The sequence below is a fragment of the Meriones unguiculatus genome, chromosome 14, assembly GCF_030254825.1.
Source record: "Meriones unguiculatus strain TT.TT164.6M chromosome 14, Bangor_MerUng_6.1, whole genome shotgun sequence".
NCBI lineage: Eukaryota > Metazoa > Chordata > Mammalia > Rodentia > Muridae > Meriones > Meriones unguiculatus.
In genome coordinates this window covers 44,560,441-44,585,402 of record NC_083361.1, presented here as the reverse complement: position 1 = coordinate 44,585,402, position 24,962 = coordinate 44,560,441, and the positions used below count along the sequence as shown (strand labels likewise).

Sequence of the window (24,962 nt, the reverse complement as noted above, 5' to 3'; positions counted from 1 at the left end):
TAAAACCAAAATCAACCATTGCCTACAGGTAACTTTCCCATTGCCTGGGAAAGGTTCAAACTACCAGAGTTATCTTATCCTTGCCCAAGAGAGGAGACAACCCACAAAAATCTCAGTCTCTTTTGCCCGTGGCTAGCAATAATCAAAAATAAGAACTTCAAGTTTGCCAGAGTGTCTTAGGACCAACATCTGTGCAGCTAAAAGCTCTCACACAGTAAGTACCAAGTGCAGACTTTCCAGGAAGACAATGTTTCTTCAAGGTTCAAACAGCATCTACTGACTAGCCCAAATATAGCAGAGACTTTGCTGAAACATTTCACTCAAAGCCAGATACAAAGGCTTCACTTTACACATATTACATCAATTATTTTCAAATGTAAATAAACTCCAAAGATCCCTCAGCACAGTTAACATAAAAACTTATTCTAAATATGACAAAATGATTTCAACCACATATAACAGGGAAGGGGAGGAGAGGTGAAGGAAGGTATGAAGTCAGAGGAAAGAGATAAAGAGAAGAAAATAAAGCAGAGATGAGGGGAGGGGAGGGGGAACCAAATGAAGCTACAATTCACACTTGTCTGCAAGATGGGTAAGGGTTCCCATACTTCCGGCTTCATTCAGCACTCAATTCCCATATGCACTCTAGGGAGTAAAAGGCACTATCACAACCAAAAAAACAAGCTCCTAGCCACATGAAATATTAGTAAGCCTGACACTCTGTTCTTCTATAGAAAAGAATTTTCAGTTACATTGAGAAAAAAATGCAATTTTACATGAGCCTTAAATATTTTAGTAGTTACTGGTTACTACCATGAAAGAAACATGCTGATATATTAATAAATACCCACAAATCAAAAATCATATGTCTAAAAGGATCTTTAATATTAGAGAAACTGTCTTTTTAAAACGAGCTGGAACTTACAAGAAGATGCCAAAGGGGTTGTTCCATTTTATTATTACCTTTTCTTCTCCGAGGGAGGCACAGAAATGCTGCTGCTTTTCCACTTAACTTTGACATTCTCCTGGAAAACAGTTCTGTTCAAGGCAATGAAATACCGCTCCAGGATCACCAGCCTCTGCTTCAACCTCAAGGCTGACAGTGTACTGGTAGCTGACTGGACAGCCAGGGCTTGCTGCTCTTTAACCAGCACAGAAAGACACTCCTTCAGTTCATTCGCATCTGAAACAAGATAAGAAAACATTCTAACTCATCAGTTGCTTGGGCATGGTAGTAATACTGAGAAATTAGAGTATGACAATAGAAAATACTCAAGTATACAATACTGCCCAAAGCATTAAACATTGTGCATGTATTAGCTGGTAGTACTGTATGTCCACATAGGAAGCTCAGGCACAGAGAGGTTACATAATTTAACTAAAATCACACAGCGAAAGCGCAACACAGCCTCCACTGTACGCTGTTTTTCTGTAATCATGTACAAGATGCTCATACAAAACTGCAGGACTACAAAACACTTGATTAGCATGCTCAAGGCACTGGGTTTAAGGCTTAGCCCAAACAAATAAAGAGATCCTCAAAACTATAAAGTCAAACTTCTCAGTAGCTTACTTCCTAGGGCGGGGGAAGTTGTTGTATAGTTGTTGCTATACAACTAAGATCAAACTAAAAACAATATTTTTCTCTCATATGCACGGGCGAGGGGTGGGGGGTGTGAATGCATGCATGCATGTGTTCATGTTCGTGTGCATGTACTTCAGTACATATGTATACGCAGTGCACATGTATGCATAGGCCAGAGGACAACTTCGGGTGTCATTCTTCATATGCTGTCTACCTGTTTTTTGAGACAAGGTTTCTCGCTGGCCTGGAACATGCCAAGTATACTAGGCTGGCTGGCCAGCAGCAAGCCCAAGTGATCTTCCTGTGAGCCACCACACCTCATTTATTTTTCATGTATGCTGTAGCTAAGTCACCCCAAACCCAAAAGCAATGTTTTAATAAATTTACTATGAATAACTACTGAAAGAAATATATTATGGAACTATCTTATTGGAAAATAAAGTAGTCAGGTTGTATGACTACTTGTATAGCTTAATAGCTTAAGCTCTTTTTTCTAGTCAATGCTTGAATTTTTTTCATGAGATTTTCTTTAAGTATCTACAGACAATGACATGAATAGAATAACTTTAAAAACCCTAGCCTAAACTTGTACAACCACTTTGGAAATCAATCTGACGGCTTTCTTAGACAATTAGGAATAGCGCTTCCTCAAGATACCAACTCCTGCGCATATATCCAAAATATGCTCAAGTACACAACAAGAACATTTGTTCAACCATGTTCGTAGCAGCTTTATTCATAATAGCCAGAACCCGGAAACAACCCAGATGTCCATCAACGGAGGAATGGATACAGAAATTGTGGTATTTTTACACAATGGAATACTACTCAGCAATCAAAAAAGAGGAAATCATGAAATTTGCAGGCAAATGGTGGGATCTAGAAAAGATCATTCTGAGTGAGGTATCCCAGAAGCACAAAGATACACATGGTATATACACACTTATAAGTGGATATGAGCCATATAATATAGGATAAACATACTAATCTGTACACCTAAAGAAGCTAAGCAAGGAGGAGGACCCTGGACAAGATGATCAATCCTCACTCAGAAAGACAAATGGGATGGACATTGGAAGAAAGAGAAAACAGGAAACAGGAAAGAAGCCTACGACAGAGGGCCTCTGAAAGACTACCCTGCAGGGCATTAAAGCAGATGCTGAGGCTCATAACCAAACTTTGGGCAGAGTGCAGGGAATCTTATGAAAGAAGGGGGAGATAGTAAGACCTGGAGAGGACAGGAGCTCCACAAGAAGAGCAACAGAACCAAAAAATTTGGGCCCAGGGTCTTTTCTGAGACTGATACTCCAACCAAAGACCATTCATGGAGATAAACTAGAACCCCTGCTCAGATGTAGCCCATGGCAGCTCAGTATCCAAGTGGGTACCCTAGTAAGGGGAACAGGGACTGTCTCTGACATGAACTCAGTGGCTGGCTCTTTGACCACCTACCCCTGAGGGGAGAGTAGCCTTGCCAGGCCACAGAAGAAGTCAATGCAGCCAGTCCTGATGAGACCTGATAGGCTAGGATCAGAAGGAAAGAGAAAAGGACCTTCCCTATCAGTGGACTTGGGAGAGGGGCATGGGAGATGAGAGAGGGAAGGTGGAATTGGGAGGGAATGAGAGTGGGGCTACAGCAGGGATACAAAGTGAATAAACTGTAATTAATAAAAATTTAATTAAAATAATCTGGCCTAGCAACTAAGTTATTAACTACACAAAATTACACTTGTAAGTTAAGTTAGCTCTCAAGAAGCCCCATGCTAACACTGTTCCTGTGTTTATGTTCTGTCTTTACCACAGCAGTCATCAGCCTCCAAGCCTTAGACTCTTCACAGACAATCACAAAGCCACAACCAACACCCCTTGAATGGAAGATATCAATTTTCTGGCTACCCATCACCTGAGCATGCTTTCCAAAGAGTTCTTAGAAAGCATTATAAGCTACATCTCACCACCGCCCAGGACTCAACTTCATTCCATGCCAACAGGCACTGTGGTAGGATGCCAGGCCTGCATACTGGCAATCTAAAACTGAAATGCCTAAGAGCTGACGGTCATGGAAAACAAGATGATCAACACCCTGAACTTGACAATGGTCTCAAGGCAGAAAAGCAAAATTTCTACATGGCAGATACACGGTATTTCTTCTTTTTGGTGAGGGAAGAGGTGGCCCTCCATACTGATTTCCTTAGTGGCCAAACTTATAGTCTCATCAGCAATGTATAATGTACACAGGTTCCTTTATTGCCACACCTCATCAGCATTTGTCATTTGTTTTCTGAATGATATGCATTCTATCTGGGGGTGAGATGGAATTTCAATGTTTTAATCTTTCCCTTCTGCCAGTCTGAAAAAACAATCCTAACTGTTCATGTAGTTCATTATTGAGTTTTAAAAATGCATGAAGTAAAGCCTGAAGAACTGAAAGAAAAGTCCACGATTAACACTAAAGGCTTCAATACTCTTAGCAAAAGAGAAGAAAAGCAGTCAGACTTCAATTTATTTCTCTCTCATCACAAAGAGACAGCAGAAAAAGGAAATGGAGGACAGGGCCTAATCAAGGGTGCATAGAGGAAGAATTCAGTCAGACTTCAATTTATTTCTCTCTCACCACAAAGAGACAGTAGAAAAATGAAGGAAACAGAGGACAGGGCCTAATTCCATAGAGGAATTCTTCCTATATGCACGGTCCTGCATAGAGGAAGAATTCCTATACATAAACTCCAGTTATGTGTAAACAAGCAGTCTTTCTTGCTGACTACTTTTAGCAAGCACATCTGAAACCCACAAATTTATAAAATAGAACCTGTAAATGGTTATAAGCAGTCTAAAATTCTACCTATAAAACAAAAGCACTGCACACCCTAAATGCCCGCACTGTATGAGAAGGCCATACACAGCAATGCATTCTCACCTCATGCACTGGGTGAGAAAGGTATCTATGACAAAAAAAGACAAGCTTGAAAACAGAACAAACCATTCCATCCTTCTCCCTACTCGTTTGTGTTATCTCATGACCTACATCCTTCAAACTAGAAAACAACCTGAGATAGCACAGAGTGTCAACATATGCTATCCTGAAGTGACAATCCAGTCTTGAGTATTCATGCAATTCCTCTCCCAATCATGTACAGAATAGGAAGAATCTCAATGTCCATCAAGAGATGAATGGATAATCAAAATGTGGTGTGTATACATAATGGCATCATGATTATCCATGAAGAAAAATGAGATAATGAAATTTGAAAGAAAATGAATGGATCTGCAAAGTATAATATTAAGTGAAGTGATCCAAACTCAAATAACAAATATCGTATGTGATCCATGAGGATCAGAACCTATAATGTATTCATGTATGCATATAAACAGGTATAAGTGAAGTTAAAGTGCCAAAAACTATAAAGGAGACCACAAAAGATAATAGCAGGTGGCAAAAGAGAATGGGGTGGCTAAAAGGACATAGGGGACATGAAAGATGTTTTTAAAAAAATGGCTTACAAAAGAGGTGAGGAGGAGCACTACAACATGCTTTGTTTGAAAATATCATGACATTCCCTCATAGGAGAGGGCAGGGTCAGTCACTGGACCCTCACCTGAAGTTCTAGCCACTGCAGCAATTCCCAGCAATTTGGATGCAATTCTGCCTCAGCTTCTCAGGGAGGAACTAGGGCATACAGGCTGGGGAAGAATAAGGAATGTGGCTCCATCTATGCAACTATGAGGAAGGCATCGTCCATGCTGGGTATAAACTTTCTAATGGGGCTCCTTTAGGGCACCCATGCTCACCTATGCTCTGAAAGTAAGCCCAATAAACTCATTATTTCCCCAGAATTAACTTAGTGGAATCACTTTGGTTGGGACCTTATGAGGAAAGGGTTAAATGTTTCCATTTCCCCAGGGGAAAGAATTTTACTGACCATCTTCCTTCATTCAGTATTACTGTTTTAATCCCTGCTGTGTCTGTTTTTCATTCCCTTTGTAGTCATGGCATAGAGACCCCACAATTATGCTGATGGAGGTTTGGGCTGTTTCTAATTTTTTGCTTTTACAAATAAATATGTTCTGAATATTCAAAAGTCATAATGATATGTAACAACTTATATGCTAATTTTGATTTTTAAATTTTACCAGCAAAGAAAGCTTAGATAGTATCAATTAACTTGAACCTATAAGATTCAAATAATAGGGAGGGGTTTATGGAAAGATACAAAGTGAATAAAGTGTAATTAATAAAAATTTAAAAAAAGATTCAAATAATAAGGCTTGGGTTGTAACAAGGGCTACCTAACACGTACAGCTTGGCTTATATCCTCAGAACTGTAAATCACAACATCCTGTTAAAAATTCACAGAGCAAGGCAAGCAGTGGTAGCACACTCCTCTAATCCTAGCACTTGGGAGGCAGAAGCAGATGGATCTCTTGTGGGTGCAAAGCCAGCCTGTTCTACAGAGTGAGTTCCAGGACAAACCAGGAAGACACAGAGAAACATCTCAAAACAAAACAAAACAAAAGCCAACAACAACACCAAAAAGATTCACAAAGCAGAAAAATGTACACTCTTCTTGGCCAGTACATCTGAAACAGTCAACAGGGAAGGTTATATCTTAAGCTGTAACACGGCATTCACCAAATCTAAAAGGAGTAAAATTATACAAAATAGTTTACTAGCCCAACAAAATTAAATTAGTAATTATTAAAAACAAGTACATTAAAGTTCCCTAGTATTTGGAAATTAAGTAACACATTTCCAAAGTTAAAAACAATTTTCAACTGAGGAAAAGGAGAGTGGGGAGGGGGTAGGAAGGGAGATTGGGGCTAGGAAGGAAGGAGGGCTAGGGCTACAACAAGGATATAAAGTGAATTAAAATAAATTTTAAAGAAAAAAATGAAAACACATTTACAAATCTGCAAGATGGCAACACTGCTGGAAGATGAACAAATATCAGAAAAGATGAAAGCTCAAAATCCACAATCAAAGCCTCTAGCTTAAAAAAAAAAAAGATAAAGGTACTTCCCACCACGCCTGACAACCCAAGTTCAATTCACAGAATCCATGTGATAGAAGAAAAAAACTGGCTATTGAAAACTGTCCTCTGAGTTCCTACACATGAATAATGGAATTAACTAATTAATTAATGTTAGCCACAGAGAGTACAACAAAGAACAAGCATGAACAAAAATAATAATAAGATTAGATCAGAAATCAGTGAAAACAATGGGATAACATCAATTAAACCAGTTGAAAAATATAAACTAATAACTTCTAAAAATTTATGATCAAAATAAGAATCAAATGTCTGAATTAAACTAATATGTGCCAGACAAAAACGTAAGTGTACTTATGTAATCAGTGCTACCTGATAAAAACACTGAGCTGTGAACTATTATTTAGTACAGGTTAAACTTAATTAAACCACACATTTATATTTATATGCATAGAAGGAACAAAAGGTTAAATATACTTACCAAACTCATAAAAGCAATAAATCCTCAAGATAAAACTATAATTGTGGAAGACAATCATGTCTTTATAATCTATGAATTTTCACAAGAAAATTTCATATTTTCTTTGTGAATTGAAACCTTTCTGGCATCTAATAATATACCTTAATCATACGGCATGTGCTTACCTTGTACAAGACCCTGGGATCAAGCCCCAACACAGATGAAAACAAATTTTTGAAACAAAAATGCATCAAACATTTAAAAAAATTAAATACAATAAAAGAAGACCAAAAAAGAAAAGTGTAAGTTTTGCTTGCTTGGATAAAAAGAAGAGATGAATTTTAAAATGCTAATAATACATATAACTAAAAAAGGAAAAAATATATATTTTTGTGAACAAAGACTTGAATAAATATTTCTCCAACAAACATTTACAGATCAGTAGGCATATGAAAAAAATGTTCAACATCACTAGACCATTAATAAATACAAATCAAATATTAACACACCATTTCATACTCATGGGGTGGATATTATCAAAAGGAAAACAGCAAAGACCTGGAGAAACTAGAACCCTTGTATACTGCTCAAAGAATGAAAAATAATGTGGACTCTGGAAAACACTATACTAGTGCCTTAAACAGTTAATGACACTGGGGGCTTACAGAGTGTAAGACATCAACTAAGGAGCATGCACTATCTGGACCTAAGCCCCCTGCATATATGTGGCTGATGGGCAGCTTGGTCTTCATGTGGATTGCCTGCTAAGTGGTGTGAGGGGTGAGCTATTTCTAACATGTACTCCATTGCCTGCTTCTGGATCACTTCTCCCTGGCAGGGCTGCCTTGCTTGGCCTCAGTAGATGAAGATATGCTCAGTCCTGATGAAACTTGATGTGCTGGGGAGAGTTGATATGGGGGAAGGGGCTTTCCTTTTCTTGGGGAAAGGGAGAGGGGAAGAGGAAAGGAGAGGAGACTGGGGGATAGGAGGAAGGAGGCACCTTGAGATATAAAATAAATAAATTTAAAAAGTAAAAGTTAAAAAAGTGAGGATTGATCATCTTACTCAGGGTCCTCTTTCTTGTTTATCTTCTTTAGGTGCACATATTTTAGTATGTTTATCCTATCTTATAGGTCTATATAAGTGAGTATATACCATGTGTGTCTTTCTGCTCCTGGGATACCTCACGCAGGATGATCTTTTCTAGATCCCACCATTTGCCTGCAAATTTCATGAATTCCTTGTTTTTAATTTCTGAGTAGTATTTCATTTTGTAAAAGTACCACAACTTCTATATCCATTCCTCCATTGATGGACATCTGATTTGTTTCCAGGTTCTGGCTATTACGAATACAGCTGCTACAAACATGGTTGAGAAAATGTCTTTGTTGTATACTTGATCTTCTTTTGGATATATGCCTAGGAGTGGTATAGCTGAATCTTGAGGAAGCGCTTTTCCTAATTGTCTGAGAAAGCACTAGAGATGATCAGTCCTCACTTAGAAACACAAATGGGATGGACAGGGAAAGTAGGAGAAAACAAGTAACAGGACAGAAGCCTACCACTGAGGGCCTCTAAAGACTCTACCTAGCAGTGTATCAAACCAGATGTGGAGACTCATAACCAAACCTTGGGCAGAGTGCAGGGAATCATATGAAAGAAGGGGGAGTTAGTATGACCTAGAGAAGACAGGAGCTCCACAAGGCATGGGGGTGCTCTATGAGACTGTTTCTCCAACCAAGGACCATGAATGGATATAATCTAGAACCCCTGCTGGGATGTAGCCCATGGTAGCTCAGTAACCAAGTGGGTTCCTTAGTAAGGGGAACAGGAACTATTTCTGACATGAACTCAAAGGCTGGCTCCTTTATCTCCCCACCCCCAAGGGAGGAACAGTCTCTGTCCACAAAGGAGGACATGGCAGCCAGTCCTGAAGACACCTGATAAGCTAGGGTCAGATGGAAGGGGAGGAGGACCTCCCCTAGCAGTGGACTTGGAAAGGGAGGAGGGAGGGGATAAGGGAGGGAGGGTGGGATTGGGAGGGATTGAGGGAGGGGGCTATGGCTGGGATACAAAGTAAATAACCTGTGATTAATATTAAAAATTAAAATTAAAAAAAGTTAAAAAAAGAAAAAGTTAATCACAGTATTTTGATACAATCCATTGTTCCTAGTTAATACATACAGAACTAAAAGCAGTGACCTTAACCAGAGACTGAAGAAGCATGTTTATGGCAGCAGTATTCATCTACTCAGGGGACAATGACAATGAATCAGCTCTCAAGGCTAACAGTGGTACTCACTAAGAGAGACTGCCTTCAGAGGAGTACAAAGAGGCTTGGTGGTTAACAATGTGTTTTGTTATTCACATGCAGAAATGTTCCTTTTTTTTCTACAGTGTTTTTTTTTCTGATTTCATTTATTTATTGTTTCTAACTCTAATAACTATTTGTAAACTCATGTAAAATGAGTTTTCTAGATTAATACTATTTTAAATAAAGGTTATCATAAAAAAAACAACAGGGAGAAGTAACAGAGTACACCAACTAGTAAATATATAATCAAAATATGCACACTAACATAAAGAGTGAAATAGTTAATCTCTAAAAGGTCACACCATAAATGTAAATGTACACTATGCAAAATAAGTCAAAAAAATGGAATAAATACTATCTGAATCTACTTATATGTGGTACTTTTGAACAGTGAAGTGTAGACATCAAAGATGACTGTAGTTGCCTGGGGGCTGTGGGGAGTAATGTTCAATGGACATGGGTGACAGTAATTTTGTACTACAGTATGAATGTATTTTTAATGAACTATAGGCTTAAAAAATGGTTATATTTTATCAGACATATTTTACTGTAATGAAAATGAGTTTTAATGTTAGAAAATTCCATTAACAAACAAAAACTTGATTCACTGCTGTGAAAAAGTTTAATACCTGGCTGCTTGCCCCACACCCAACTCTCCAGGATTGATTTGGCTCTATACACAGGTGCAGGTGTCTCTTCTTCCTCCTTCTTCTCCTTGTCATTAAGATCTTCTTTCTTGGTTCCACTCTGAGTATCAACACCATCATCTAGAAAATTAAAAATGTTCAAGTCCATAATTGTTTTTCAAACTACAAGAGTCATTACGTGGCACACGCCTGTAACCCCAGCACCATGAGTTCAAGTCATCTTAGGCCACCCAGAAAGTTCCAGGCCAGCCTGGGCTACAGAGGAAGGCCCTGTCTCAAAATAAGAACAGCAGAAAGGAAGGGAAGGAGAGAAGGAAAGAGAAAGGGGAAGGGCGAGCACATCTTATCAATCTCTATAAATGTTCTTCCCAAGCATGGGAGAATTACTACAGCACACAAACAACAGTAACTCAATGTTTTACGATTTGAAAACACATGAATTAAAACTACAAAAGACTCAGCATAGTTTACTTAGGAATGAATTAATGAATGAATGAATGAATGGATACAATAAAAAGGATGTTTAAATTCTTTAACATACGAAGGGTTTTTTTAAGATTTTATCAATGTCCTACTAGATTTCACAACTGAGAAAATTTGTCTTTAATATTTGTCTATTTGAACTTCACACAAATTGCTTTAATCCAGTGACTCAAAATTGCTGAATAACCAAAGGATAATTAGAGATAAAACACTAAAAACATTTTTTAACTATCTAATGTTCTCCTCTACTGCCCAGCTGAGAACCAATGCTTTAAGAGACTACTATTAAAAAATAAATGTAAAAGAGACCACTATCACTGAGATGGCAAGACAGCTCAGTTGAAGCCTGACAATCTGAGTTCAATCCCCAAAACCCAGAGGTGCTCCTGTGATCCCCAAATACATGCCATAGCATGTAAACACACCACACACACACACAAATAATAAATAAAATTTAAGGACCATTACCATTGAAGTAGGATTTACACCAACTCTATGATCAGCAGTTTAATTTAATTCTGGTAGTAACTAGCTGGAGTTAGAACAGAACACACAGGTTAAGGGCTCTGCCCCGACTTCAGATGCCAATTACAAGCAACAGACTCTGGGTAATGCACAACTTCTATTGGTTTGACTATAAATAGTAGATTCCCACAAGCCTCTCCCTTCCTGATGTATACGGCTTGGCCATATTACTGTCATTTTAACTCATAACCACCATGGCACCACAGAATAACCCTATTTTGTTTTTCATGCTTCATTTACCAACCATAATACACAAAACCACTAGAGTAGTACATGGATTTTTATAAGTAGACCTTGGCTGCCAGGACACACTTGATTCTTTGATATGGCCTTAAGATAAACAAGTACATCCTAGCCATGATGAAGTCACTTTTCTCCAGCCATAAACACATCCCTCTTTTTGACCCAAACTGTGCGATCCAACTGGTCTTGTCACCACCAAAAACCACACCCAGTCTGCCTCCCTTTCTTCCTTTTCATGGTACCTTGGGATCTCTGTCCTCAGATATTAGCAATGGATTTTTCTGGAACCAACATCAAATGGCAAAAGGGAACAAAATAAATAAACAAAAAAGCCTCACATTCTACTTAAATAAAAGTGCAGGCACACGAAACACTATAATGAACAGATCAGTGGGTGAAGGGTCTAGGAGGATGAAAGGAACAACACTGGGAGTTTAAACAATGATGAAAATGTATCCAGATTAAGGTGGTAGCTATAGGATTCCAGACATATGCTAAAGTTTGTTGTATTAGATATCATATTACTTACTTCTTCAGCATGGAAAATTTTTGATAGCTAACAAGAAGCAGACAAGAAGTATCTCCAAACACACCTCAGGCTTTATTCTCAGGAGCACAAATCAGAATACTACAGCAAGAATAAGATGAAGTCCCTCAAGAGCATGACTAACATTACAATAAGCACCATCAGCTCACAGGAAAAGAAACTCACTTTAGTGTCTATACACTCTCCTTTTCCCATCTGCAGGAATCAAAAGATACACTAGATACAAAACACAAATTATTAAGAAACACAAAGAAATTAAGAAATACTAGGAAGAATACAGAGGTGTGGCTCAATAGTAGAGCACATTACTAAACATATTCCATCTCCAGCAGTACACCTGTACACATGTTCTCTCTCTCTCCATCTCACACACACACACACACACACACACACACACACACACTTGTTGCAGAGAAGAAAAGGGCCAGGGCTAACATTCTGAAGGCCCCAGGAAAACAAACCTAAGGGGCTGTGAAAAAAAATTCCAGTTTGTCACCTTATCTGAGGACCAGCTAGCAACTGACTAATCTCAGGACTTTAAGACATTCCTGTCCAGTTCAGATGAAGACATTTGTACCAACAACCCAAGGCTACCTTGTTCAAACTACTGAGCCTAGGATCTAGAGGGCTGCTAATAACTGAATGGAGAAGGGCCCAAGAGGAGTAAATTGACTGAATTCAAAGAAAACAAAAATAATAGTCTAGTCAGACACTATGGGCTAAACTCAAACTGTCGTACTGTTAACATTTTCTATACATCAACCATAGCTTCTGCATATCCTAACACTAAAAGGCTTTACTATTTAAAACAAGTTTTGTAGGTTGAGGATGGCACAGCAGAGTGTCTGCCTATCATGACCCACAGTGTTTGCCTAGCATGCTGGAGACCCTAGGTTTGATATAAAAACTATAATTTGTTTCGTATTGTTCCTGTCAGCTTTGGGGCCAGCTAACCTGGGGCATGCAGAGCAGCAGAACAAGGCCCTGTCTTGAAAATCAAGGTGGAAAACAAAAACTGACTCCTATAGTTATTCTCTGACCTCCAGGTGTACACTGCTTTCAAACATAAACACACACCCTCCCTACACACACACTAATAAATGAAAACGTTTTATAATAAACTCAAGATAACAATAAGCAGGAAGCCAGGTAAGACACATTCATGAACAAGTGATATAATAAACATGTTAAGCCAAACGGTAAGATGAATTTTTATCCACTCAGCGTATATATCTTTCAGTTACTCTGCATGTATTTGGAAATTTCCACATAAATACAAGAGACAGGGTTCACTCTACTAGATGATGTAACCAAAAAATAAGCTAATAATACATTTCCTCATGCACTTTCCAATCAACAGTATAACAATTCATTCACCAAAGAGAAAAACTAGGCTGGAGAGATGGCTCAGAGGTTAAGAGCACTGTCTGCTTTTCCAGGAGTCCTGAGTTCAATTCCCAATAACCACATGGTAGCTTACAACCATTTATAATGAGACCTGGTGCCCAGCACACACAACAATGCATACACAAATAAATACATAAATCTTTTTTTATGTTCAAAAAAAGAGAGAAAAACTATACATTCTAAAAATAAGCCAGGTAGTAGTGGTGCACAACTTTAATCCTAGCACTTGGGAGGTAAAGGCAGATGGATCTCTTAAGTTCCAGGCCAGCCTAGTCTACAGAGCGAGTTCCAGGAAGTCAGGGATACACAGAGAAACCCTGTCTCGAAAAAGTTTTAAAAAAATTGCATTCTAAAAGTAACTTTTCTAGATTTGAATGACACTCATCAAACTCTACAATGAGCGTCATTTGGAACAGGTGCCGGCATCCATCTGTTTTTTTAAAGTCCTGATGCTGATTTCAATCACCAGGCAGAAACAAACAAATGAGCAGTGTTGAATTTATCACTATAGGCCTATACAGAATTACCATTCACTGACAAAGGTTCATAGAGGAATCATTTTCTTGGATTCAGGATCAGGAGCCTTATCAATTGAACTATCCAAGCCTTATGAGAGGAATCATTTTCATCCAATTTCACAATAACCAATATTTATAGTTAGTTATGAGACGATCCATCTCAAAATTAGAAGGAGAAGCTATACATAACTTCCAATAAGCTGTACATTAATTAACACAAACAAAAAATCTGGACAGTTTAAACTATTAACTAACATCTACACAAAAATCACCAAAGGGAAAACAAAGCTCACACACACACACACACACACACACACAAACAAACAAAACCAATGCTCAAGTGTTCCTGTTTTCTAGCACATTACAAAGTTTCTGTAAAATGCCCACACACAACTAAATAAAGGTTATTTTTAAAGGGGGAGGAGGAGATAGCTGAGCAAACAAAGGCATTCCTCACTACACCATACAACCTGAGTTAAATCCACAGGACTCATGCAACAGAGAGAACCAACTCTCACGTGTTTGTCCCCTTACATGCACACCACCATGCCTGTATGCACACATGTAATTTTTAAATTTTTACTTTGAAATAAAATTATAATAGTATTTACAAAATAAAAAAGTATCCATTAAAAATTCTTACCTTTTCTAGAAGGGAGCTCTCGATTCTGTGTTAATTCTGTTCCAGTGTACACAATTTCTCCATCTTTAACCATTTCGTTCCACAGACCACAGAGTCCATCTCTCGTGAATGCAAGCTGGCAAATTAAAAAAAAAAAAAAAAAGATAAACTTACACAGAAATCAGTATCTTTTTTATTCAAACTTTTCATATTTTTGACAATTTCACACAAGTACTCTATCTACATTATTTCTACCCTTCTGCCCAACTCCTGTGTCACCTACCCCCTCTCAAATTCATGACCTCTTCTTCTGTAAAGAGAAAAACTATTCTCTCTAAAACTAAGCCAGGCAGTGAAGGTACATACCTTTACTCCCAGTACTTAAGAGGCAGAAGCAGGGTGATCTCCAAGTTCGAGGCCAACCTGGTCTACAAAGCAAGTTCTAGGACAGCTAGAACTATGCAGAGAAACTTCCACAAAAACTAACAAAGACAAGATTTCTGTCAAAGCTAAAAATAACTGTAAGAATCACAATAAATAACAAATGCAACACTCAACAGTAACTGCCTAAGTAATGACATTCAAAGGGAAAAAACAAAAAATAAAAACACCCTAGTTTGTCCACATCTGTTTCAGAAAAAGGATTCCCAGAGTTAGCAGCCAGCACAAAGCAGAGAAAGGAGGCATGAGAAACACCCAGAGGCGGTATGCACTCTGAAAACTGCAGTATGAGGGAAGCCATTTTCTCTCCTACAGATGCACTATAAAAGACTTACTTCAACCCAGCTGTAATCCTGTTATCTCAGCACTTGGGAAGCAGAGGCATAAGAATCATACAAGTTTGAGGCCTTCACTACTTAGTGAGTCCCATGCTAGCCATGACTACATAATGAAATCATATTAAAAAAGAAGAAGAAAAAGGAGGAGAGAGGGAGGGAGGGAGGGGACAGAGGGGAGGAAGGAAGGGAAGGAAGGAAGGAAGGAAGGAAGGAAGGAAGGAAGGAAGGAAGGAAGGAAGGAAGGGAAAAGAAAGAAAGAGAAAGAAAGAAGGAAAGAAGGAGGAGGAAATTAAGAAGGGAACGACAGAGGAGGAGGAGAGACAGACAACCTTCTATTTATTCACTTTCTTTTTTTAAGATTTATTCATTTTATTTTATATGTACGAATGTTTTGCCTGCATGTATGTAGTGCACTGTGTGCATATAGTCCTATAGAAGCCAGCAGAAGATGTTAAAACCTCTAGAACTGGAGTTACAGATAGCTGTGAGTAGACACGTAGGTGCAAGGAACCAAACCCACAGGTCCTCCACAAGAGCAGCAAGTGCTCTTAACCACTGAGCCATCTCTCTAGCCCATCTGTTTATCTTCTAAATAGGTCTGGACCCCTTTTTTTTTTTTTTATCAAATACAATTCTATCTTGTTCATTGGGAGCTAGCACCCTCATGAAGCACCACCACCTTCAATAACAGTTTCTTTAAAATAAATTAAGCACAAAAGGATGTCATGTGTCATGTATACCCTCATTATTGAATTCTTCTACACTATTTTATGTGTATGGGTGTGTACTTGTGTACGTTTATGTCTGCTTCATATGTGCTGGAGCCCACAGAGGTGGAAGAGGGCATAGGACCTCCTAGATCTAGAGTTCCAGAAAGCTGTGAGCCACCAGGTAGGTCCTAGGACCCAAACCCATGTCTTCTGCAAGAGCAGTAAGTACTTTTAGCTGCTCAGCCACTTCTCCATCCCTGAATACTTCTATACTCTCTGTCCAGTTCTTCATAGTTCTTTCCCACCTAATCTATGCAAGTAAGTACTCAGATTTCACTTTTAAAATTATTCATGATAAGCAATAACACAGGTTAAAATGCTCCCCAAAATTCTGGTCCTCTGGGATATACATTCAATTTGTGTTCTCTTCTAAGAAACTACATGCAAGACCCATAAATTAGATGCTGTATCACATCAGTAGTTAGATGCTATATGCTCTATGACAAATGTGAACTGGTAGTAAACGTGTTAAGGTTCCAAGTCTATTGCTTCCTGGGTAAGCAATTCATTGGCACCTACCTGATCAAATGAAAGTCCTTTCAAGAGTGACTAAACAACTTCAGGAGGGGCTCTCTTGTGGCTTATAGGTAACAAATAAAGGTCTGTGGAATGCCAACAGACAAGAGCAGACTTTAAGCCTTGGGCATCAAGTAACAACCACAAGGAGCTGTCAGTGAGAACTCTGAGGTACAGATGAGAGCAAGAACCAACCAGCAGAAGACTTAGCGACACTGCAGCCTGACTCCTGACCATCAAAATGTCAGAATAGACGTGAATTGTTTTAAGTTGTTAAACTTGTGTTCTTGTGTTTAGTGATTTGTTACACAGTAATAGAAAACTAATTTGGCATTCTGCTTAATCCCATAGTGCTTTTTCTCAGCACTATGCTATTACTACTCACATTACTAATAAGATAGCTTAAAACTCTAATACAGGCCCTTGGTAAAATAGCAACTGGCAAGAGAGAGGTAGGACCTCCTGAAAGTACACTGTGAGTGCTCCCACTCTGAGGCTGAATAAGGGAATGGGAAGGCATGGCTCTCTAAGTGAGAGAACAGCAGTTAATGCCTTCCAATGGAGCTGGGTGCAGTGGCACACAACTGTAATCCCAGCACTCCAAGAGGCAGAGGCAGGTGGATGGCTATAAGTTCCAGGACAGTCTGATCTACAAAGCAAGTCCAGGACAAACAGGGCTACACAGAGAAACCCTGTCTCAAAAAAAAAAAAAAAAGGCTACAGGCAAAGAGGCCCAGCCTTGAGGCTCAACCTTTATATTCAGATCTCAGAGGAACCCATGAGCCTTACAAGCCTCCATGGGATTACAATGACAAAGGAGAAAGAAAGAGAAAGAACTACAAAAGCATAAAGTGAACAAGTCAGAGTCAAGAGTCAATCATTCAAGACAAGGATAAATGGTCAGATAAGTGGTCAGATCAGATGTGAAAGGTGAAGAAAGGGAGAGAATAAAAACAGAATAAGAATTGGTTCAGTTTTAACTGCGGATATTTACACTAATGCTATGATTTAGGTAAGTGTCCCTCAGAGTTCACAGTTAAATGTCCTCAGAGGGCTACTACTGGAGAAAAAGACTATAGAGATTGTTCTGGCTCAACTTGACAGGCTAGAGTAATCTGAAAGGAGAGAACCCCAACTGAGAAAATGTCTCCAAAAGATTGGGCTGTAGGGGCTAGAGAAATGGCTCAGCAGTACAGGAGCCTACCACAGAGGGCCTCTGAAAGGCCCTACCCTGCAGGGTATCAAAGCAGATGCTGAGACTCATAACCAAATTTTGGGCAGAGTGCAGGGAATCTTATGAAAGAAGTGGGAGATAGAAAGACCTGGAGAGGACAGGAGCTCCACAAGGACAGCAACAGATCCAAAAAATCTGGGCACAGAAGTCTTTTCTGAAACTGATACTCCAGCCAAGGACCACTTATGAAGATGGCCTGAGACCCCTGCATAGAGGTAGCCTATGGCAGTTCAGTGACCAAGTGAGCTCCGTAGTAATGGGGACAGGGACTGTCTCTGACAGGAACTGATTGGCCTGCTCTTTGATCACCTCCCCCTGAGGTGATCACAGAAGAAGGCAATGCAACCAGTCCTGATGAGACCTGATAGACTAGGATCAGAGGAAAGGGGAGGAAGACCTCCCTTATCAGTGGACTGGGAGAGGGACACGGGTGGGAAAGAGGGAGGGTGGGTGTGGGAGGGAGGTACAGGAGGGATACAAAGTGAATAAATTGTAATTAATAAAAATAAAAATAAATAAATGAAAAAAAAGAGTACTAGCTGCTCTGCCAGAGGACCTGGGTTCAATTCCCAACACCCACATGGCAGTTTACAACTGTCTGTAATTCAAGTCCCAGGAGATCTGACTCCCTCACAGAGCCATACATGTAAGCCAAACATCAAATTTATATAAAAATAAATTAATTATTTATTTAAAAAAAAGATTGGGCTGTAGGCAGGCATATCCTTATTTAGTGACTGATAGGAGGAAACCCAGCCCATTGGAGGTGATGACATTCCTGTTCCGTCATTCTGTAAGAAGGCATGCTGAGCAAGCCATAGGGAGCAAGCCAGTAGGCATCCCATTGCCTCTGCATCAGCTCCTGTCTCCAAGACCCTACTCTGTTTGCATTCTTGTCTTGACTTCCTTCAGTGATGAACAGTACCATGGAAGTGCAAGCCAAAAAACCCTTCCCTCCCCCAACTTGTATTTTAGTCATGGTATATGATCACAGCAAAAGAAACCCTAACTAGGAGAGTGAATCCTTACTTACATCACCTAAGGTGTCCCTTCAAAGGGGATTGTGGAACCCCAAGCTCTTTATCTTCCCTTCTACTAGTTCGCTGATATGATGATAAATTTTGCTCTACTACATGCTACACTGTGGCATTCAGAAAAAAAAAGGGTCAATTAGTCACAAACTGGAATCTCCAAAGCTATTAGACAAAATAACATTTTCTCATAAAATGAGCAAATTACTCAACATCAACAGCTCTCCCTACTCATATATCATAAATATAAACTTTGATCTTAGCAAAGTATTCTAGGAGCAAATCTGGAAATTGCAGTAAATGAGTTATATATGATGTATTACAGGAAATGCCAACATCCTAAGAGAAATAGTGGGCTACCATGCTCAGCCCCAAATGTACTTGAGGACTGCCAGGATGGCTGGTATCTACACATCAGCATTCTAAAATACTGCCTAGATAAGAGACACTGGTGTCCAAAAGTGATTTTCAAAAAACGGTGGACTATAAAGTCAGGAGGAGCATGAGAGCAGAGAGTGGGAGCAGGAAGCTAAGCAAACATATCTTCAACCACAAACACGAAGAACGAACCAGAAGTGGGATGAAGCTATAAGCTCACAAAGCCTGCCCCTATTAAAGTACTTCTCCAGCAAGGTCACCTAAAGGTTTCATATTCTCTTCAAACAGTATCAACACTTGGGGACCAAGACTATGAAGGACATTTTTCATTCAAACCACCACAATAATTATGCAGCAATTTCTTCAGAACTCAAATTTTCTACCCACAAAGGAAAAGGGACAACTCATAAGACTAAGAAGTAAACAAATTACAAGTCTCAGAAAGTCAAGATTTACAAGTACCCTCCTCATGATTACAGAAGAAACAAACAGATACCTAGAGAGGAAACTGTCCAATCTATCAAGCCATCCATAGAGCTCCAGGGTTAGTTTCTATGAATCTCAACTCAGGCAAAGACAGGCTTTTTTTTTTTTAAAGCAGCAGCCTTTGAGTCATCCATGGTCTATAAATCCTAGAGTCTATAAACCCAAAATGTTAGATTTTGGTAGAAAAGTTACTTTGTTCTGTCATCAGTTCCCTATGTGGGAAAAAAGAGATGGGTGTTGGCATCTCCCCTGGAAGAATAGGGGACAGAAGCTATGTACACGGTAAGTAATCTTTTCTTAGAAAGCAAAGACTGGACACCCTGAAGAACACAATGTAAAAGATTACAAGAAATGATAACCAACAGGCAGACATGAAACATGGGCTCAAGCAACACAACACAACTGCAACAGTGAGAACACCCACCAACCAAGCATCAGATAGAATCTTAAGACAGAGCTTCTGCTTCAGTGGTTAAAACACATTATCTAAGAGTAAAGATTATATGGACCGACCTAACTAAGCATTAACACAGAGCTTTGAAAACAAACTGATCTCAGGCAATTAACATGTTCGCCAAAGCAAAACTCACTCTCGTTTTTTTTTTAATTTTCATTCACATATATACTGTACATTAACCATACCCACATGCTCCCAATCTTTAACCTCTTTTAAAAAACAACTAAACTAAAACTAAATCCAATGCCAAGGACTACAATACATGCCTGGTCTCACAGATATTCAGAAGGCTAAAGCAGCTGGATCAAAAATGTATAAAGCCAGCCTAGGAAACAGGATGTTACTCCATCTCAAATATCAATATATAAAGCAAAATCTAGCATAAAATAGCATATGTATAATAATCAACATTTAATCACTTTTTAGCAAATATATATCAACCTATAACTAGTGCAACTATCAATGCAAATGATCATTCAACAGAATCATTCAACAGATAGGTATTGGTGAGTGGCTCACCAGATAAAAGCACTAAAGGCTGTATAAAAAGAACCCAATAGGAGTAATACAAAATACTACAGTGAGAACTTCAATTGTACAGTGTTTTCCCAGTCTTTGTTCTTATGCCCTAAATACACAATGAATCGATGCTGGTCCTTCCATGACCATACTGGGCCACTAGTTCTGTGTGGATCTACAAAGACCTTCCTTTTTCTACTCATTCCTCCAGAGCCCAGGAGAGACCTTCCTGAGGTATTCTCTAGAGGCAAGTACTAGACTACCACTGAGCTACATCTCCAAAATTCCCAGCCTTTCCTTCCCCCCTTTTCTTTCTTCCCCCTCCCCTTACTCCCTACCCGACTTTGAAATTTTACAGAGAGTACCTTACTGAGGTGAGGTACCCAGGATGACCTGAGACTCATTCTCTTGCACCAGAAAGACCAGGTACTTCTCCAGTTTCCCAGGAGGCTGGAGTTATAGACCTGTCCCACCAGTTTGAGTCTTTTTTTCCTGAAAAGTCAGTTTTTAGGACCTGAATTTGGTTCCCAACACACATGTCAGCTAGTGCTGAACTGCCTGTCAGGGCCTGGAGATCAACTGCACTCTGAGGGAACCCATACACTCCTGGAATATTCACTCAGACACATAGATAAAAAGAAATGTATTTTCAATTAGAAAGGACAAGATTTACAAAGCCCAAATAATTAAAAGCATCAATAAAAAGCTGCACTGACTACAAAAACTACTATAACAAATCATTATCAACTATTTTATACTACATAAAACTGAAAATTTTGAGCCGGGTTTGGTGGCGTAGACCTCTAATCCCAGCACTTGAGGAGGCAGAGCCAAGCAGATCTCTGTGAGTTCCAGGGCAGCCTGGTCTATAAAGCAAGTCCCGGACAGCCAAGACTACACAGAGAAACTTTGGGGGGTAAAATTGAAAATTTGGAGGTAGTTAATAGAGATTTTTTAAATCAAGTTTCAAAATATTTACAAAAGTGTTCAGACAGAAAGAACTCCAAGAGAGAACAAGTGCATCTTCCTCTGACTTCCCCACACTCGGCATTTACCTCCACATAGGAACTCATCCTATCTCACTCTAAGTACCTAGCGTTTAATACACTTGCATCTACGCAAGAATCTATGCACTCGCATCCTCTCAAAGGCGAATGCTGCTTCCTGTTACCTTTTTACTTCATTAACATCCTACCTTGACACTGGGCTTGGTACTGGTTGCTTGGATGGTTGGTTGGTTTTAGTTGTTCAAGACAGAATTTCTCTGTGTAGTACTGGCTGTCCTGGAACTCACTTTGTAAACCAGGATGACCTCAATCTCACAGAGATCTGCCTACCTGTGCCTCCCAAGTGCTTAGATTAAAGACATCCAGCCTTGACATTATTTTTTGCTAGCAAAACTTATTAGATATAGCATCCAACCTTTTGTAACTTAATGGTTCACAGTAAACAATGGCAGGCTGGCTCTCATTCTTTTCTAGTGCTGCTCACATTACACAGCATATTATCTCTGCTCAGCTATCAATCCCACTTAAGCACTGGCAGTTGTTCTCTCTTGGAGTTCTTTCTGTCTTTCACTTTTGTTGTAAATATTTTGAAACTTGATTTGGGTACAGGCTGCTTTTTATCCTACCTCCATAATATTTAGCACATCAATAGGGAAACTTTTGAAGAAATATTTACAGAATAGAAAGTAAATGTTTCTAAGTTTTTCAAAAAGTATTTTAAGGCATGTGTTATGTATTATTTTCCTGCGTAAGGATAATGTTCAAATAGCTCTGACCATGCTACCATGAAAATGACAAATCACTATGCTGGTTAGTTTTTTGTTTTTATTCTTTTTTTTTAATTTTTTTATAATTTATTCACTTTACATTCCAACTGTAAGCCCCATCTCTCAGTCTCCTCCCAGTCCCACCCTCCCTCCTTCTTCCCTCCTATTTCTCAGAAAGGGGGAGTCCTCCTCCCCTATCATCTGACCCCAGCCTATCAAGTCTCATTAGAACTGCTCGCATCCTCTTCCTCTGTGGCCTGGCAATGCTCTCCACCAGTGGGAAGTGATCAAAGAGCAGACAACAGAGTCTATGTCAGAGACAGGCCCTGCTCCTCTTACTAGGGAACCCACAAGGAGGCAGCTGCCTATCAGCTACATCTGAGCAGGCGGTCCAGGTCCTCTTCATGAATAGTCCTTGGTTGGTGCATCAGTCCCTGCAGGCCCCCATGGGCCCAGATTTGTTGGCTCTGTTGGTCTTCTTATGGAGCTCCTGTCTACTCTGGGTACTCCTATTCCCCCAGTCTTTCCTATGACACCCTGAGCTCTGCCCAAAGTTTAGCTGTGAGTCTTAGCATCTGCTTCAATCTGCTGGGTGGAGTCTTTGAGAGGACATTTATGGAAGGCTCCCATCCTGTTCCCTCTCTTCAACAGCTTCTGGTATCTATTCTATTTGCTGTTCTGAATGAGAATTAAGCATCCTCCCTAGGGTCCTCCTTGTTATTTAGCTTCTTTAGGTATGTGGATTGTGCTGGTTGCTTTTTAATAACCTAACACAAACCTAGACATTTCTGAGAAGAGGAAACAACTGAGAAAATGCCTGTGGGCAAGCCTGTTGGGCATTTTCTTAATAGTGATTGATGTTGGAGGACCCAGCCCATTGTGGGTGATGCCATCCCTGGGCATGTGGTCCTGGCTGTATAAGAATGGAGGATGAGCAAGCCGTGGAAAACAAGCCAGTAAGCAGAATTCATCAGTGGTCTCTGCTTCAGTTCCTACCTCCAGGCTTCTGCCCTGAGTTCCCCGGAAAATAGACTATACACTGTAATTTTTTTCCTCCCCAAATTGATTTTGGTCATGGTTTTATTTTACTACAACAATAGAAACCCTAAGACAGAAACTATTATCAGGAGTGGGACATTGTTATGGCATACTTGATCATGTGTTTTGGGGAGGATTATGATAGCATTATGGAATCTGGGGCTGGAAAAGTCATTGAACACTCAGAGCTCATTTGGAGGTTCTATGGAAGTTTGGAGTACTAAAACAATACTGAAAGCAATACAGACAATGGAAGCCTGGCTTGAGAAGCTTCAGACAAAAGCAAGATTTCAGCAGGGCTATTTGTGTGATAAAGTACTAAAAAATCTGTGAATCTAGTCAACTAAATTGGCTGTGATTAAGAGACCTGAACCACTAAGTGGTTTCACCAAGCAAAGTAAAACCTTTGCTTTGCGGGTATACTAGATGCTGGTCAGCTAGAGCTGAGCAATTAACAATGATTAAGAAGAAAGCAGCATTAGTGAGGTGCAATCCCCTGGGAAGTGTTTCCTCAAGGTCAGCAGAGAGAAGCTGTAGACAAGCTACTTCACGCTGTCAGCTGATCTTGGTAATATGTGAAGGAGTCTCCCAGGTGGTAGTTGTTTGAAGGCATGTGGCATTGAAAGAGGCCTGCAGAGACCACTGGTAAAGATGGAGCCTCAAGAGCAGTGAAAACCCAGGACTGAAGAAGTGTAGGGAAGCCTGAAGCCTGGCATCACATGGTAGTTACAGTCCTTGAAGAGAGCCCAGGAGAGGCTACTGATGAAGGTGCAGCTTAGATACAGTGAAGAACTCAGAATTTTATTGACACCAGTAACAGGACAACCATCAAGGATAGCAGTAGCTGTGAAACGGAGCCAGCCTGAGCCCAAAAGGGTAGCTGTATTGCAGTGGAAGGCAGAGAAGTACGTGGGCCAAGCCCTTTGGTGCCTAGACCATGAGTCCTAGAAGTCTGACACTGAGCTCTACACTACTGAACTTTTGTTTTCCTTTGATCTGATTGTGACCGTGCCCTGGCTCTTTCCTCATAGAATAAGAAATTATTTCACTTTTTTTTTTTTATTTTACAAAAGTTAAAAAAAAAAATTTAATCCCAGTTTTAAAAATAAAAACAGGGGGCTGGAGAGATGGCTCAACGGTTAAGAGCACTGTCTGCTTTTCCAAAGGAGCCGGGTTCAATTCCCAGCACCCACATGGCAGCTCACAACTGTCTGTAACCCCAATTCGAAGGAATCTGACACCTTCATAGTAATGCACATGAAATAAAATTAAATAAATTTAAAAAAAATAGAAAATAAAAACAGGAAAGAGAGATGGCTCAGGGGTTAAGAGCACCAACTGTTCTTCTGGAGGACCTGGTCCCCCCCAACTCTCAGCACCCCTGTGGTGGCCTACAACCAGCTGAGACTACAGTTCCAGGGGCTCTGACACCTTCCTCTGGCCTTTGGAGACACCAGGCATACACACAGTACACTTACATACATGCAGGCCAAAAACTCATGCACATAAAATTTTAAATCGAAAAAATTTAAAAAAACAAAACAAAAAGAACAAATAAAAACAGCATAAGAATGTATAATCACTTGAAAACATTTAAAATGAACTAATGGCCAAAGATGAAAGCTGAAAAGAAAAAGTATG

At 39.6% G+C, this 24,962-nt stretch overlaps 1 protein-coding gene across 5 annotated transcripts in view; it reads right to left on the bottom strand.

The window, feature by feature from the left end:
• Herc2 (HECT and RLD domain containing E3 ubiquitin protein ligase 2) overlaps positions 1-24,962 on the bottom strand; it is a 180,137-nt gene that overhangs the window by 149,298 nt on the left and 5,877 nt on the right. For all 5 annotated transcript variants that reach the window (XR_009585525.1, XM_060367233.1, XM_060367235.1 and 2 more), the window contains 3 exons: positions 14,361-14,475; positions 9,977-10,114; positions 964-1,183 (listed from right to left, as the gene is read on the bottom strand). Coding sequence is in view for 4 of the 5 variants with exons in the window: in XM_060367233.1 (XP_060223216.1) it covers positions 964-1,183; positions 9,977-10,114; positions 14,361-14,475 (473 nt within the window). In the remaining variant the exon portion in view is untranslated. The remainder of the gene's footprint in view (positions 1-963; positions 1,184-9,976; positions 10,115-14,360; positions 14,476-24,962) is intronic.